The sequence below is a fragment of the Protomyctophum bolini genome (genome assembly GCF_963924005.1).
Source record: "Protomyctophum bolini genome assembly, chromosome: 18".
NCBI lineage: Eukaryota > Metazoa > Chordata > Actinopteri > Myctophiformes > Myctophidae > Protomyctophum > Protomyctophum bolini.
Genome location: NC_137879.1, coordinates 21,907,506 through 21,925,565, shown reverse-complemented (window position 1 = coordinate 21,925,565; position 18,060 = coordinate 21,907,506). Strand labels below are relative to the sequence as shown.

The 18,060-nt window shown below is 44.4% G+C and overlaps 1 protein-coding gene across 1 annotated transcript in view; it reads right to left on the bottom strand.

Annotated features, from left to right (window-relative positions):
• Positions 1-14,695: 14,695 nt before the first annotated feature.
• ift140 (intraflagellar transport 140 homolog (Chlamydomonas)) overlaps positions 14,696-18,060 on the bottom strand; it is a 33,499-nt gene continuing 30,134 nt past the window's right edge. Inside the window, exons 26-30 of the mRNA XM_080788545.1 lie at positions 17,628-17,834; positions 17,048-17,260; positions 16,559-16,725; positions 15,946-16,087; positions 14,696-15,839 (exon numbers count right to left, since the gene is read on the bottom strand). Of these exons, the coding sequence (XP_080644671.1) occupies positions 15,627-15,839; positions 15,946-16,087; positions 16,559-16,725; positions 17,048-17,260; positions 17,628-17,834 (942 nt within the window). The 3' untranslated portion in view covers positions 14,696-15,626. The remainder of the gene's footprint in view (positions 15,840-15,945; positions 16,088-16,558; positions 16,726-17,047; positions 17,261-17,627; positions 17,835-18,060) is intronic.

Genomic DNA, 18,060 nt, shown 5'->3' with positions numbered 1-18,060 from the left:
GCATTTCTTCCACAGCCTATAGTGGGAATATAATATATGCACGATATTTAAGCAATAAGCCACGAGAGGTCTCAGGCTCAAGCTGGGGCCTCGAGTGGCTTATTGCTTTTCTGAAACGGTTACAAACATATGTACCATATTAACCTAATAAAACTATTGAATTCACAAAAGTGAACCAGAGCGAGCCACATAACTTCCTTGTTGTGCTCGGCAAGCAGATGTTTTTACGGGGCTGCCTGGAGCCACACATTCACAGTCATTATGAGCCGGGCGGTGCTTAGACGCCCGCACGGCATGTGTTCAATCAAGCGCTCTCCTTCCCCAGTTCAGCTACAAGGCTGCAAGATGATACAAAGAATTAGTTTGCCTCCCGCATCTGAAAACACTGTTTCGGGGATATTCGTTTGCCTCCCGCATCTGAAAACACTGTTTCGGGGATATTCGTTTGCCTCCCGCATCTGAAAACAGTGTTTCGGGGATATTCGTTTGCCTCACGCATCTGAAAACAGTGTTTCGGGGATATTCGTTTGCCTCCCGCATCTGAAAACAGTGTTTCAAGGACACCCGTTTGCCTCACGCATCTGAAAACAGTGTTTCAAGGACACCCGTTTGCCTCCCGCATCTGAAAACAGTGTTTCAAGGACACCCGTTTGCCTCCCGCATCTGAAAACAGTGTTTCAAGGACACCCATTTGCCTCCCGCATCTGAAAACAGTGTTTCAAGGACACCCGTTTGCCTCCCGCATCTGAAAACAGTGTTTCAAGGACACCCGTTTGCCTCCCGCATCTGAAAACAGTGTTTCGGGATATTCGTTTGCCTCCCGCATCTGAAAACACTGTTTCGGGGATATTCGTTTGCCTCCCGCATCTGAAAACACTGTTTCGGGGATATTCGTTTGCCTCCCGCATCTGAAAACAGTGTTTCGGGGATATTCGTTTGCCTCCCGCATCTGACAACAGTGTTTCGGGGATATTCGTTTGCCTCCCGCATCTGAAAACACTGTTTCGGGGATATTCGTTTGCCTCCCGCATCTGAAAACACTGTTTCGGGGATATTCGTTTGCCTCCCGCATCTGAAAACACTGTTTCGGGGATATTCGTTTTCCTCCCGCATCTGAAAACACTGTTTCGGGGATATTCGTTTGCCTCCCGCATCTGAAAACACTGTTTCGGGGATATTCGTTTGCCTCCCGCATCTAAAAACACTGTTTCGGGGATATTCGTTTGCCTCCCGCATCTGAAAACACTGTTTCGGGGATATTCGTTTGCCTCCCGCATCTGAAAACAGTGTTTCAAGGACACCCGTTTGCCTCACGCATCTGAAAACAGTGTTTCAAGGACACCCGTTTGCCTCCCGCATCTGAAAACAGTGTTTCAAGGACACCCGTTTGCCTCCCGCATCTGAAAACAGTGTTTCAAGGACACCCGTTTGCCTCCCGCATCTGAAAACAGTGTTTCAAGGACACCCGTTTGCCTCCCGCATCTGAAAACAGTGTTTCAAGGACACCCGTTTGCCTCCCGCATCTGAAAACAGTGTTTCAAGGACACCCGTTTGCCTCCCGCATCTGAAAACAGTGTTTCAAGGACACCCATTTGCCTCCCGCATCTGAAAACAGTGTTTCAAGGACACCCGTTTGCCTCCCGCATGTGAAAACAGTGTTTCAAGGACACCCGTTTGCCTCCCGCATCTGAAAACACTGTTTCGGGGATATTCGTTTGCCTCCCGCATCTGAAAACACTGTTTCGGGGATATTCGTTTGCCTCCCGCATCTGAAAACAGTGTTTCGGGGATATTCGTTTGCCTCCCGCATCTGAAAACACTGTTTCGGGGATATTCGTTTGCCTACCGCATCTGAAAACAGTGTTTCGGGGATATTCGTTTGCCTCCCGCATCTGAAAACAGTGTTTCGGGATATTCGTTTGCCTCCCGCATCTCTTTTCCCGCATCTGAAAACAGTGTTTCAAGGACACCCGTTTGCCTCACGCATCTGAAAAGTGTTTCAAGGACACCCGTTTGCCTCCCGCATCTGAAAACAGTGTTTCAAGGACACCCGTTTGCCTCCCGCATCTGAAAACAGTGTTTCAAGGACACCCATTTGCCTCCCGCATCTGAAAACAGTGTTTCAAGGACACCCGTTTGCCTCCCGCATCTGAAAACAGTTTTTCAAGGACACCCGTTTGCCTCCCGCATCTGAAAACACTGTTTCGGGGATATTCGTTTGCCTCCTGCATCTGAAAACACTGTTTCGGGGATATTCGTTTGCCTCCCGCATCTGAAAACACTGTTTCGGGGATATTCGTTTGCTCCCGCATCTGAAAACACTGTTTCGGGGATATTCGTTTGCCTCCCGCATCTGAAAACAGTCTTTCGGGGATATTCGTTTGCCTCCCGCATCTGAAAACAGTGTTTCGGGGATATTCGTTTGCCTCCCGCATCTCTTTTCCTGCATCTGAAAACAGTGTTTCAAGGACACCCGTTTGCCTCACGCATCTGAAAACAGTGTTTCAAGGACACCCGTTTGCCTCCCGCATCTGAAAACAGTGTTTCAAGGACACCCGTTTGCCTCCCGCATCTGAAAACAGTGTTTCAAGGACACCCATTTGCCTCCCGCATCTGAAAACAGTGTTTCAAGGACACCCGTTTGCCTCCCGCATGTGAAAACAGTGTTTCAAGGACACCCGTTTGCCTCCCGCATCTGAAAACACTGTTTCGGGGATATTCGTTTGCCTCCCGCATCTGAAAACACTGTTTCGGGGATATTCGTTTGCCTCCCGCATCTGAAAACACTGTTTCGGGGATATTCGTTTGCCTCCCGCATCTGAAAACAGTGTTTCGGGGATATTCGTTTGCCTCCCGCATCTGAAAACAGTGTTTCGGGGATATTAGTTTGCCTCCCGCATCTGAAAACAGTGTTTCGGGGATATTCGTTTGCCTCCCGCATCCGAAAACAGTGTTTCAAGGACACCCGTTTGCCTCCCGCATCTGAAAACAGTGTTTCAAGGACACCCATTTGCCTCCCGCATCTGAAAACAGTGTTTCAAGGACACCCGTTTGCCTCCCGCATCTGAAAACAGTGTTTCAAGGACACCCGTTTGCCTCCCGCATCTGAAAACACTGTTTCGGGGATATTCGTTTGCCTCCTGCATCTGAAAACACTGTTTCGGGGATATTCGTTTGCTCCCGCATCTGAAAACACTGTTTCGGGGATATTCGTTTGCCTCCCGCATCTGAAAACAGTGTTTCGGGGATATTCGTTTGCCTCCCGCATCTGAAAACAGTGTTTCGGGGATATTCGTTTGCCTCCCGCATCTGAAAACAGTGTTTCGGGGATATTCGTTTGCCTCCCGCATCTCTTTTCCCGCATCTGAAAACAGTGTTTCAAGGACACCCGTTTGCCTCACGCATCTGAAAACAGTGTTTCAAGGACACCCATTTGCCTCCCGCATCTGAAAACAGTGTTTCAAGGACACCCGTTTGCCTCCCGCATGTGAAAACAGTGTTTCAAGGACACCCGTTTGCCTCCCGCATCTGAAAACACTGTTTCGGGGATATTCGTTTGCCTCCCGCATCTGAAAACACTGTTTCGGGGATATTCGTTTGCCTCCCGCATCTGAAAACAGTGTTTCGGGGATATTCGTTTGCCTCCCGCATCTCTTTTCCCGCATCTGAAAACAGTGTTTCAAGGACACCCGTTTGCCTCACGCATCTGAAAACAGTGTTTCAAGGACACCCGTTTGCCTCCCGCATCTGAAAACAGTGTTTCAAGGACACCCGTTTGCCTCCCGCATCTGAAAACAGTGTTTCAAGGACACCCGTTTGCCTCCCGCATCTGAAAACAGTTTTTCAAGGACACCCGTTTGCCTCCCGCATCTGAAAACAGTGTTTCAAGGACACCCGTTTGCCTCCCGCATCTGAAAACAGTGTTTCAAGGACACCCGTTTGCCTCCCGCATCTGAAAACAGTTTTTCAAGGACACCCGTTTGCCTCCCGCATCTGAAAACACTGTTTCGGGGATATTCGTTTGCCTCCCGCATCTGAAAACACTGTTTCGGGGATATTAGTTTGCTCCCGCATCTGAAAACACTGTTTCGGGGATATTCGTTTGCCTCCCGCATCTGAAAACAGTGTTTCGGGGATATTCTTTTTCCTCCCGCATCTGAAAACAGTGTTTCGGGGATATTCGTTTGCCTCCCGCATCTCTTTTCCTGCATCTGAAAACAGTGTTTCAAGGACACCCGTTTGCCTCACGCATCTGAAAACAGTGTTTCAAGGACACCCGTTTGCCTCCCGCATCTGAAAACAGTGTTTCAAGGACACCCGTTTGCCTCCCGCATCTGAAAACAGTGTTTCAAGGACACCCGTTTGCCTCCCGCATCTGAAAACAGTGTTTCAAGGACACCCGTTTGCCTCCCGCATGTGAAAACAGTGTTTCAAGGACACCCGTTTGCCTCCCGCATCTGAAAACACTGTTTCGGGGATATTCGTTTGCCTCCCGCATCTGAAAACACTGTTTCGGGGATATTCGTTTGCCTCCCGCATCTGAAAACACTGTTTCGGGGATATTCGTTTGCCTCCCGCATCTGAAAACAGTGTTTCGGGGATATTCGTTTGCCTCCCGCATCTGAAAACAGTGTTTCGGGGATATTCGTTTGCCTCCCGCATCTGAAAACAGTGTTTCGGGGATATTCGTTTGCCTCCCGCATCTGAAAACAGTGTTTCAAGGACACCCGTTTGCCTCCCGCATCTGAAAACAGTGTTTCAAGGACACCCGTTTGCCTCCCGCATCTGAAAACACTGTTTCGGGGATATTCGTTTGCCTCCTGCATCTGAAAACACTTTTTCGGGGATATTCGTTTGCTCCCGCATCTGAAAACAGTGTTTCGGGGATATTCGTTTGCCTCCCGCATCTGAAAACAGTGTTTCGGGGATATTCGTTTGCCTCCCGCATCTGAAAACAGTGTTTCGGGGATATTCGTTTGCCTCCCGCATCTGAAAACAGTGTTTCGGGGATATTCGTTTGCCTCCCGCATCTCTTTTCCCGCATCTGAAAACAGTGTTTCAAGGACACCCGTTTGCCTCACGCATCTGAAAACAGTGTTTCAAGGACACCCGTTTGCCTCCCGCATGTGAAAACAGTGTTTCAAGGACACCCGTTTGCCTCCCGCATCTGAAAACACTGTTTCGGGGATATTCGTTTGCCTCCCGCATCTGAAAACACTGTTTCGGGGATATTCGTTTGCCTCCCGCATCTGAAAACACTGTTTCGGGGATATTCGTTTGCCTCCCGCATCTGAAAACACTGTTTCGGGGATATTCGTTTGCCTCCCGCATCTGAAAACAGTGTTTCGGGGATATTCGTTTGCCTCCCGCATCTGAAAACAGTGTTTCGGGGATATTCGTTTGCCTCCCATATCTGAAAACAGTGTTTCAAGGACACCCGTTTGCCTCCCGCATCTGAAAACAGTGTTTCAAGGACACCCATTTGCCTCCCGCATCTGAAAACAGTGTTTCAAGGACACCCGTTTGCCTCCCGCATCTGAAAACACTGTTTCGGGGATATTCGTTTGCCTCCTGCATCTGAAAACACTGTTTCGGGGATATTCGTTTGCTCCCGCATCTGAAAACACTGTTTCGGGGATATTCGTTTGCCTCCCGCATCTGAAAACAGTGTTTCGGGGATATTCGTTTGCCTCCCGCATCTGAAAACAGTGTTTCGGGGATATTAGTTTGCCTCCCGCATCTGAAAACAGTGTTTCGGGGATATTCGTTTGCCTCCCGCATCTCTTTTCCCGCATCTGAAAACAGTGTTTCAAGGACACCCGTTTGCCTCACGCATCTGAAAACAGTGTTTCAAGGACACCCGTTTGCCTCCCGCATCTGAAAACAGTGTTTCAAGGACACCCGTTTGCCTCCCGCATCTGAAAACAGTGTTTCAAGGACACCCGTTTGCCTCCCGCATGTGAAAACAGTGTTTCAAGGACACCCGTTTGCCTCCCGCATCTGAAAACACTGTTTCGGGGATATTCGTTTGCCTCCCGCATCTGAAAACACTGTTTCGGGGATATTCGTTTGCCTCCCGCATCTGAAAACACTGTTTCGGGGATATTCGTTTGCCTCCCACATCTGAAAACAGTGTTTCGGGGATATTCGTTTGCCTCCTGCATCTGAAAACAGTGTTTCGGGGATATTCGTTTGCCTCCCGCATCTGAAAACAGTGTTTCGGGGATATTCGTTTGCCTCCCGCATCTGAAAACAGTGTTTCAAGGACACCCGTTTGCCTCCCGCATCTGAAAACAGTGTTTCAAGGACACCCGTTTGCCTCCCGCATCTGAAAACAGTGTTTCAAGGACACCCATTTGCCTCCCGCATCTGAAAACAGTGTTTCAAGGACACCCGTTTGCCTCTCGCATCTGAAAACAGTGTTTCAAGGACACCCGTTTGCCTCCCGCATCTGAAAACAGTGTTTCAAGGACACCCGTTTGCCTCCCGCATCTGAAAACAGTGTTTCAAGGACACTCGTTTGCCTCCCGCATCTGAAAACAGTGTTTCAAGGATATTCATTTGCCTCCTGCATCTGAAGCCATGAACAACTCTCTCCGGCATCACCAGTACGTCCCTGCATTAGTAACACAAACACACACATTCTCTCGGCACAGCGGCTCGAGCACTCAACACAAACACACACACATTCTCTCTCTCGGCACAGCGGCTCGAGCGCTCAACACACTAAAAAAGCAACTTGCCAAATATTGATCTGTTTGGGCTCTTTATAGGTGTCCATGAACTGTCAACTGTTATATTTGTCTCCTTGTAAAATTAACTGTCATTTGTGGATTCAAATGAAAAACTAAAAGTGTGTGTGTGTGTGTGCGTCATTAGTATACACACGCAGCATACAGAGAATCAAAACATGGTTCCTACTTTGAGCAGTCTTCTAACCGATGTAGTCATCAGTGTAAGATGCTGCAGGATCTCATCATCTCATCCTCAAACTCTGCAATGTTGTCGTTTGGACTCTGGGGTCATCAGCAGGATATCTGAAAGAAAGAAAGAAAGAAGCTTGTGACTAAATAACTACAATATAAGTCCTCTATAGCGCCACCTATACTGTATTATCTGTATACCAACGGAATCAAGTTCGACACACGTTTTGAACAAGGTCAACTTCTCCCTCTTCCACATTCAAAGCCCACGCACGCATGCTGCCGTGTGCGGTGTTCCCCCCTGGGGGTCTGCGGTTCCCCGGGGGCGTCCCCTGGGGCGTCCCAGCTCACTGCTAAACTGCCTATCACACAGAACCAGAGAGGATCCCCATTGTTCCTGCCCCCCCCCCCCCCCCCCCCCGTACTGTTTGACCCATCCTGACCCATTAAAATTAGTGATGGATCGAATATTCGGCCGCAGAAAATATTACAAAGTTCTGTACAACAAGGTAAAACAATCATGTTAAAACAAGGGCATGAAACAAAGTATTGTCAGTCGTTCTTTCGATTTTTCAAAAACAGCAGACCTACAAGCTCGCGCTCGGTGGCACGCTATGAGCTTGGTATCGGATGGAGCAGTGCTTTTTAGCTCAAGACCCAAACGTGGAATTTGATGTTTGACCGGGACCCAAACTTCACTGATTTTTAAATGTTTGTCTTTTTTTATAAGGGGATATTCTCTCACGGAGTCACGATCCATAACCTAACCCTAACCCCAGGCATGATTCCATCGACTAAAACTAAGAAGAAAAATGTTTGTCGACTACCTTTTTTCACTGAGGAAAACTAAATGGAAACTAAATTAGAACTAAGCTACGATGACTAAAACCAAGACTAAATATACTGACAATTTTGTCAACAAATAAAAACTAGACTAAAATGTTAGGAAGGGACTAGTGGACAAAAGATCCAGTCATTTCACAGTTTGTTGCATGCTGAAAATAGCCGATTTACAAGCAGCTTGTAGATTTTCAGCAGGGGTAAAATCAGTCATTACGACGGCATGAAGGCCCACCAAAATACATTTTAGTCAACTAAATCAACCGTAGATTTAGTCGACTAAAATCTTATGATATTTAGTAGACTAAAACTAAACTAAAAAACATTCCACGTGACTAAAATGTGACTAAAACTATAAATGAAAACTATTCAAGAGACTAAAACCAATACTAAAATCTGCTGTCAAAATCACCAGCGAGTACCGAGTGGGTTGGATGGGGAGTGATGAGGGGGAAGAGGTCCAGTTCAGGTTCTATATGGGGCTCAGAATCTGGCCCGTTCTGCTGCAAAGAGACTCATTAATCATTTGTATCCATGGACAGGAACCTTGGCAACACACACGCCAAAAAAATGACACACACACACACAACCACAAGCGTGTCCCGACTTCCACCACCCTCATCATGTCCGTCAATCACCTTCGCCCACGCACACGTCTGTCCGTCCGTCACAACATACAGGCGTAGTTTAACACGCTAATACATGTCGACATACATGCATTAGCAGCTCACGACAGCTCACGACATACATGTCGTGAGACATGTCGTGACGTATACATGTCGTGAGCTGAGCTTGTATACCTTGTAGATCTGCTTTTTTCAGACTGCAACAACCCGAGGCGCATGAATGAACCAAGAATAAAATAAAAAATAGCAGATCTACAAGCTTTCTTCAGCTATTTGTGCTACTTTTTGTGACACAGTAGTATGACAAAGTATAGTATAATTTAGGAAATACACAAAAAATGTCTCTGCCAAACAGCAAGGATAAGATAAGAAACTGAATGTTCCTTTTCTGTCTGTCTGCCTGTCCATAACAATGACTTGGTAATAGAATCTGGGGACATGAATTGATTGTAAAAAAAAAAGTAGACTATGTCCCACATAATTAGGATTCTCTGTACATACAAATACTTTTGTCCTGACTATTCCAGAACACAGCATCCCTCTTTTTGTACCCCTTTCAAGAATAGCAGGGGATAACTAACTATGCAGTTATCTGAATAGAAAGGAGAGCATTCCGTTTTAACTTTATAGGAAACATATTTGTTTTCAAGAGAACAGTCAGTCACACATTTATATGGAGAAACATGCCATTTCATGGCCATAGGGTGCTACTCCACAAGTCCCCACTAGGGGCTATCTACTCCACAGGTTCCTCCTCTAGAGGAGAGGAGACGAGGCTGAGCTTTCTTTGTTTTTGAGAGATCCACAGATGATTGGCTTAATGTGCAAACTCTGTTTTCTCACTCAGTAAACATAGTACAGATTACAACAAGTGCATCTGCACATTTCTGAAGGGACAATTTAAGTGACATTTTTTAACCCATTTTGACCTGAGATCAGATTCTAAAAATGTCTTCTATACCTCCTGACAGTTTTCTGAAAAAGCTATGTTTCTGTCAGTCGTTCTACAAGCTTGTGCTACAGACCTACAAGCTCGCGCTACGAGCTTGTAGATCTGCTATTTTTCAATAACTAAAGCATAACATAATTCTAACACCAAAAGGGGTTCCCGCCCCAAAAATACACTGACTTGTCAAATATCATGTAAAGAAACATAATGTCACATAATGTCAAAACAGAAACCTCTGCATGGTCTTCCAAAAACATGGTGAGTGGAAGAACATTGTGCCAATATGCTAATTTAAATTATGACCCCCCCACCCCTCCCCCCTAAACTAACAACCAAAACAACCACAGATATGAACATTTATGTAAATGGTAGGGTATATAAGTATATATATATATAGGGGAACATACTCGAGACTAGATTGTAGCCCTTCCTCACAGCAAGGTGAAGAAAATATATCCAATTAAATTTTCACATTTTGCCCGCCTGCCTGTCAGGATGGTCGCTTTCAGCTCCCTTACGGGTCTTGCATGTGGAATCTTTGATAAGGTGCATTAAATTATCTCTCTCAATCCCTCTATCTCACACACACACACACACACACACACACACACACACACACACACACGCACGCACACACAGAGGTTTCAGTGGTGGAAAGTAACTAAGCTCATCACAATTCCGAAATGAAAGTTCATATAATGGCCTGTTGTGGCGCTATCATTGGGCTCAAAAAAACCCATAGCCCCATAGAAGTCCATGTATTTGGGCCCAACTTCACCTAGACTGTATTACCTTAATAAACATGGTCATGAATACTTTTCGCTTCCAGTCACTAGTTTAAAGTCTCATTTCTAATGTCATAATATTCTTTTTGGAAAATGATGGCCCCATTTATTAAAAAAATGACCATAAAGTCGCGCATGTTCTGAGGGGCGTGGCTACCGTTACAGTTCATGAACGGGATCCCCCACCCACTCGAGTCAAAATAAAAACCAACGAAGAAGGGGGGAAGTCCCGCCTCGTTGTCTGGGCCAGCCAATGGCCAAACTGGGCTCAAACGGATCTTGAAAGATGGCGACTTACAGTGCAAGGGATTTCACGCTTCATTTTACGTCCATGTTAGACCCGGGGAACGCTTTGTCCATATTTTTTACAGTCTATGGGTAAAAGGCAATAACAAACTCTCACTGTCCGTACCCTGTAACTACCTTTACCAACAACCACAACACAACAGAAAATTGAGCCTTCAATTCCAGAGCCAGGAAGAACAGTCACTAAACAATAACATGTCCCGTTGGCACACAGTCATTGGGTTCTAGTAGGACTGTATGACAGCAATAGAGCAACATCTTGAATGATGATAGTATAGCCTACAGAACAATAACATAGGCTACAACATAATGTGACAGCAACAGAGCAACAACAGCAAGTAGCACTACAGAAACAAAACACGTTCAGAGCAGCAGTAACAGTAACAGCAGCAAAGACCAAGGATAAAACCAGGTTCCTACCTTGAGTTGTGTCAGTGCTGGCCAGCCATGATGGGGTGACTTCAAACTGTGGAAGCCATAGATATGCCATGCTGAGATAGGGCCCTGCATGCACCTCTCCCTCTCCTCCTCCTCCTCTCCCTCTCTTCATGGCTTGAGTATCAGAAAGAAAGAAAGAAAGAAGTTAAGCTGGGCTGTGTGTGTGTGTGTGTGTGTGTGTGTGTGTGTGTGTGTGTGTGTGTTTATTTTATTGTTTTATTTAACCAGTAAAAACCAAATTGAGACTGAAGTCTCTTTTACAAGTGTGAACTGGCCAAGACAAGAGGCAAAAATAAGTGACACAGCTCTGCCAGTAACAAAAAGTGCTAAAAACAGGACAGACATGATAAATGCTCATAAATACAGTACCCACTACCGAAGAAGCTCAAAGGGAGAACAGGAAAGTTTAGTAACGCGACCAATAAATAAAAACTAAGCAACGGAATTTGCTAGTAGACAAAAAAGTAAGCAGACATTTTTTGCTATACGTCAAAGCAGGAGCAGTACGCGGGCGTGCGTGCAACCGTGCATGTACACACAAACCTGTCTCTCAGGGGCTAGCAGCAGTAAGCTAACTCATCAACTCGTCTCAGTGGTTTAAACAAAAAAACAAACAAACGACCAACACAGTTTGTTATGAAGATGAATTATCTTTCAGCTGTCTGTCACTACGTTCCCCGCTTCCTTGCCCATGTCGTGTGAAGGTTATAGTATTATAAAGTTGATTATATTCACTCTTTTAGTGGCAGCCTGGAACAAACATTCTTCTGTTTCATCATCTCCTCGCTCCTGCAGGTGTGTGTGGGGGCGAGGGGGGGGGGCGGGAAAACTGAAGCCTGCTTTTGGGCACTGGCCACCCGGTCACAACCCACAACCTATAAGAGCAGCCACAACATAAAAGACATACATAAGAACACAAAGCTCAAACAATTTGCAACTATCACTGGACCAGAAAATGGGTGGACCAAAGGAAAAGTATCCAGGTCAATTATTATGATTATTATTTTTGAATATTTTACCGATTTTGTCACGCCAGGCTATATGTTTGTGAATATAGTTGTGAAATTTCATGTTGAAATATTAAAAAAAGAGTACCTCAAATTGTCATGAATTTAATAAATTAAATATATATAAAATATATACAGGTTTTGTGATGGTGTGACAAATGTTGAGTTTGGTGTTCTAGGGTAAAAGGCAAAAACAAACACACACACACACACACAGGCCTATGTATGTAACTAACTACCTTTACCAACAACACAAAAAAAATGGAGCCTTCAATTCCAGAGCCAGGAATAACAGTCACTAAAAAATAACATTTCCCTTTGGCACACAGTCATATTGGGTCCTAGTATGACAGCAATAGAGCAACATGATGATACTGTAGTATAGCCTACAGAACAATAACATAGACTACAACATAATGTGGCAGCAACAGAGAAACAGCTAGTAGCCTACAGAAACAAAACGCATGCAGAGCAGCAGCAACAACAGCAACAGCAGCAAAGACCAAGGATAAAACCAGGTTCCTACCTTGAGTTGTGTTGTGTCAGTGCTGGCCAGCCATGATGGGGTCAAACTGTGGAAGCCATAGATATGCCATGCTGAGATAGGGCCCTGTGTGCACCTCTCCCTCTCCTCCTCTCCCTCTCTTCATGGCTTGAGTATCAGAAAGAAAGAAATAAGTTAAGCTGGGCTGCCTGTGTGTGTGTGTGTGTGTGTGTGTGTGTGTGTGTGTGTGTGTGTTTTGTTTTAACCAATTTATTTAACCAGTAAAAACCACATTGAGACTGAAGTCTCTTTTACAAGTGTGAACTGGCCAAGACAATTAAGAGGCGGCAAAAATAAGTGACACAGCTCTGCCATGTAACAACAAAAAAATACACGACAAAAAAACAGGACAGACATGATACAATGCTCATATAAATACAATACCCACTACCGAAAAAGCTCAAACTAAATTAATTGCATTTTTATAGCCCTTTTCTATGCACTACGTGCCTACTCAAAGTGCTTTACAATGGTTCATTCATTCATACATTGGGACAAGCCAAAACAAGAGGCGGCAAAAATAAGTAACCAGTACTCTGCCTGCAGTAACAACAAAAAATACACGACAAAAAACCAGGACAGACATGATACAATGCTCATATAAATACAATATCGGTACATTACCCACTTCCCTCAAAAGCTCAAACTAAAGGGAGAACAGCAACACACAAACCTGTCTCTCAGGGGCTAGCAGCAGTAAGCTAACTCGTCTCAGTGGTTTAAACAAACAAACAAAACAACCAACGCAGTTTGTTATGAAGATGAATTATCTTTCAGCTGTCTGTCACTACGTCCCCCGCTTCCTTGCCCATGTTGTGTGAAGGTTACAGTAAATAATACAGTTATATAAAGTTGTTTATATTCACTCTTTTACTCACAGCTTGGAACAAACATTCCTCCGTCTCCTCATCATCTCGTCGCTCCTGCAGGTGTGCGTGGGGGGGGGGCGGGGGGAGGGAAGCGGGAAAACTGAAGCCTATTTTGGGCGCTCGTTCACAAACACAAGATATCCCATAATACTCCTCGTCCCAGACTCAGCCCGCCAACACAGTTAAAGGAACAAAATCCCCCTGTATATACCTTAGGGCTTAGGGCAGGGATACTCAAATAGATTTACCTGTGGGCCACATTACAAAAATGGCAAGGGGCCAGGGGCCAGTAGATAAAATTACGACATTAATGATACTTGATAACTTCTCTCTTTCAATTGCTTTATTTTCGCAAAATGTATCAAAGTACAATGTGCATGCACACAATATGTAAATAAATAAATGTGTTACATTTTCTTGCATAAACACAAAGAGCTGTTTCCATAACTGCACAAATTATTGCACATAACATGAGTAGCTGTTATAATAACATAACATGAGTAGCTCTTTGCCTGCCTGCCTGTCTGTCTGTCTGTCTGTCTGTCCATGAGTAGTTATTTGTCTGTCTGTCAATGAGTAGCTGTCTTACTGTCTGCCTGTCTATGAGTAGCTGTCTGCCTGCCTGTCTATGAGTAGCTGTCTGTCTGCCTGCCTGCCTGTCCAATTGTCCATGAGTAGCTGTCTGTCTGCCTGTCTGAGTAGCTGTCTGCCTGCCTGCCTAATTGTCCATGAGTAGCTGTCTGTCTGCCTGTCTATGAGTAGCCGTCTGCCTGCCTGCCTAATTGTCCATGAGTAGCTGTCTGTCTGCCTGTCTATGAGTAGCTGTCTGCCTTCCTGCCTGTCCAATTGTCCATGAGTAGCTGTCTGTCTGTCTATGAGTAGCTGTCTGCCTGCCTGCCCAATTGTCTATGAGTAGCTGTCTGTCTGTCTATGAGTAGCTGTCTGCCTTCCTGCCTGTCCAATTGTCCATGAGTAGCTGTCTGTCTGTCTGTCTGCCTGTCTATGAGTATGTCTGCCTGCCTGCCAGCCAGCAAGTTGGCAAAAATGTTAATAAATTGTTATGGCTGAGTAAAATAAAATACAATAAACACAATTTGCCTGAAAATAGATTACCCAGCTATGACCTTTTTCATGAAATTTCCATTTCCAACTATTAATGGCAGCTGGGTTTCATCATTCAAATAAAATAGAATTCTGTCCGTTTAGCTATAAAATTATGTCAGGGAATAGGGATACACAGTATATGTCTTTCATTTGCATTGCATCTCCCCCCCCCCCTTTTTCGTTCGAGTAATAGTACAACTCTAATAGTATTACTTATAATAATGTAATTAAAGATAACTTCATTCAGATTTATTTATTTTTATTTCATTTTCCAGATTTTTTTTTCTTCTTTTTTTTAGATTTTCATTCGCATGCTATAAATGGCACTGCATATTTCTGTTTCTGGATTCCTTGAAACATGGGGTGGCTCATCTTACTAAGTGGCTTGACTTACCCCATTCTCTTGAGCTTTGCTGTAGGTTTTCTGTAAAGACTTTGTAATGTTTTGATAATAATAAACATTCATTATCATTCTTCCTACACAACATTTCTTTTTTAATCTTGAAAGTTGTGGAAACCTTGAGCAAATGCACAAAAAGTATAAATGCAACATTATCAAAAGCAAAATATTTCATAGAAATTGTTGGTCCCGCCCCTTTTTATAGATGAATAATTTGTCGAGTTAATAAATACAAAAATATATAAATTCTTCAAATGTACAGAATTGTCACCATTTGGAGAGCACATCAAATATGAATTTCAGCTGCAAAGAAGGAAAATATTCAGCATTATAGACTCAAGTCTGCTTAAGGCAAGCAGCAGGCTTTAAAACATAACTGAATAGTTGCATGAAATCACATTTCCTTCTTCTAGATACAAAATATTTGGGCTTAACTTGTTCTTTACACATTGAAAAAGTTTGTTAATAATACAAAAGATATATAGTCTATGAAAAATGTATGGCTCCGATTAACCTTTTGAGCCTTGTGGGATGGTGTTTAGCGTCATTTGAAGCTGGTTGTTAAAAAAGGTTATTGGGATCCCTGGTGGCACACCTGGTAAGAGTGCATACCACATAAATAAGGCTATAGTCGTTTGCTCGGGTTTTAATATGACCCAAGGCTCTTCACTGCATGTCATCCCCAGGACATGTGCCCTCTCACACACATGTCCTGTCTCTCTATCAATGTCGGTATAAAAAATAAATTTGTAAAATATAATCATAAAAAAGACCGTAGCTAGTAGCTGTGATGGTGTACCAGCCACAGTGCTGCTAGGGTAATACTGTCTCTGAGTCAATTGCCTTGGTGAGACTCCAACGCTTCATCCTCCTCCACTTCGTCCTCTTCTCCTCCACTGTCCCTGCGATCCGCCCGTCCAGGAAGGTGTCCCCGTCCCATGGGTAACCCCACCGCCCGCTGCAACGCATCCAGGCTGGGCTGGGTGACGTAGAAACTCACATCCAGTGAGGGCTGCAGCTTCTGCAGTTCTTCAAGCTTACGGTAAGCCTGGAGATCACAGAGGGGGAAAGAGTATTGGAACTTACTGTACGCCTTTGACCACTCGAAGTGGGCTGGATTAATTTAGTCTCAACATCTATTCTGACAGACTCACGACTTGGAAGCTGCCTTGCTGACAGTGATGCTCCACCAGAAAGCCATATGCGTCTCCTATCCGGACAGCTGGGTCCAACTCCGCCTCTTCCAGCAAGGCCTCACACAGGCGTACTGCCTCACCTGGGTCCTCCTCATACAATCTGGAGATAACCAGAAAAATAAATAAAATACAACTCGCCAACAGAGTCCATGAGTAACAGAGTACTGGGTTGATTGAGGCCACTGCTTACACTTTTACGCATTTACTTCTGGACTCAATCTATTAATTTGCTCCTTACTATCTTTGGATTTATTTTTTGAGGATCGATCCTACTGTATGTCCAGCTTTTGGTGTATGTGCACAAATTTGTCCTACACAAACATTAAATCCCATTGACAATGAATGGACAATTTTGAGTGTTTGTGTAAACACAAACATTGCGTAACACAAACGTTGAAGACGAAGGTGAGGACGCAAATTCTGATTGGAATAATGATGCACGATGATAAGATCGCCCCTCAATTCACATGGGTGTGATTTCTTTTACTAGCTTTGGATTGGTAGTAATTATCCCTAAAATGAGTAAAGACATTTACAGTGATGAAACAAGGCTGAAATACTATATTCTCACCTGCGAACCTGGACAAACTTCTTGATCAGGGTGATTTTGTGCTGCAAGTCAGCCATTCGTGCTTCCTGTTCTCCAGGGTTAGGACCCTTGGCTTTAGAAAGACACTTATAAGCCTCCATCAGAGCACCAAGTGCCTTCTCATAATTTTGATAATCATCAATCTCAACCTGGTTGAAGGTGAACAATAGAAAACATTCTTATTTATAATTTATTTCTCAAGCATGTATACAACTCATTATTTTAAGTGCTTTCTATACTAGATTTAACCTGGTAGGAGTATTATGTACAATATTATAAACTATTACAAAGGGTCACAACATGCTGCTCATGCAAGGAAAATAGGAAATGAACATGAACAAATACAAAATAAACGTCATTTCCTGTTTATGTGTTAGAAGAGGACACAAAACAAGAGGCAGATGTTGGGAAAGGGTTCTTAAAAATAAACAGGCACTTGAAAAATCCGTCCTGAATACGACGCTGTCCCACCTGAGCACAGGCTTCATAGAAGCCAGCTAGCAGCTCCGGTGCCCTGCCTTTGGTGTAGTAACCAATGATGTTCTTCATGATGTCTGGGTTCTTGCGCCAGTCCAGAGACTGTAGGTAGTTGGCCGCCATGATGTAGATCTCCTTCTGACGAGACACCCCGGCAAAGAACATGATCTTCTCGGTGTCGCCTGACTTCAGAAGAGCCCTCATGGCCTGTTACAAATTAAATAAGAAATATTTATGGTGTTTGTACCTGGTATATATTTATACCGTGTATAAATGTGTGTGTGTGTGTGTGTGTGTGTGTGTGTGTGTGTGTGTGTGTGTGTGTGTGTGTGTGTGTGCGTGGCTGTGTGTGCGTGTGTCTGTGTGTGTGTGTTCGTGTGTGTGCGCGCACACATATAGGCAGCTTAAAAATGTTACACATGAATGCTATGTGGAATCTAATACATTTAATAGGCTATCAATTGCTTTAGTTAAGCGCAACCTTTTTATGTTGGAAAGGGTGCTAATGTACCACAGGTGGAGAGACACCTTTGCACACCTTTCTACTGGTATTCACCACACGACACCATCTTACCTTGAGCTTGTTGCCAGCCTGCGTATATTTCTTGGTGGCCAGATGGTAATTGCCCTGGCGCATGCAGCAGTCAGCTATCCTCTCCAGCAGGTCCTTGCGGGCGTCTTCGGACAAGTCTTTGGACTCTTTGTTTACGGTCATGTTCTCTGCCAGCTCCTCTGTGATGGTCAGATTCTGGTCCACACACAGCTGCAGGGCTTCGTGATACTGACATGGCGCACACACACACACACACACACATAAATACATACCGTATACGTGCATGTGTGCACGACAACAACAAGGTTCAAGGTTGTACTTACTTGTACTCGTTACATCACATCACTAACAGAAACAGAGATACAGACATGACTGAAGTTGTATGCATGCATACGCACAACCACCCACAAGTGGTTACATACAGCTCAATAACAACAATTTATTATAGAGTATT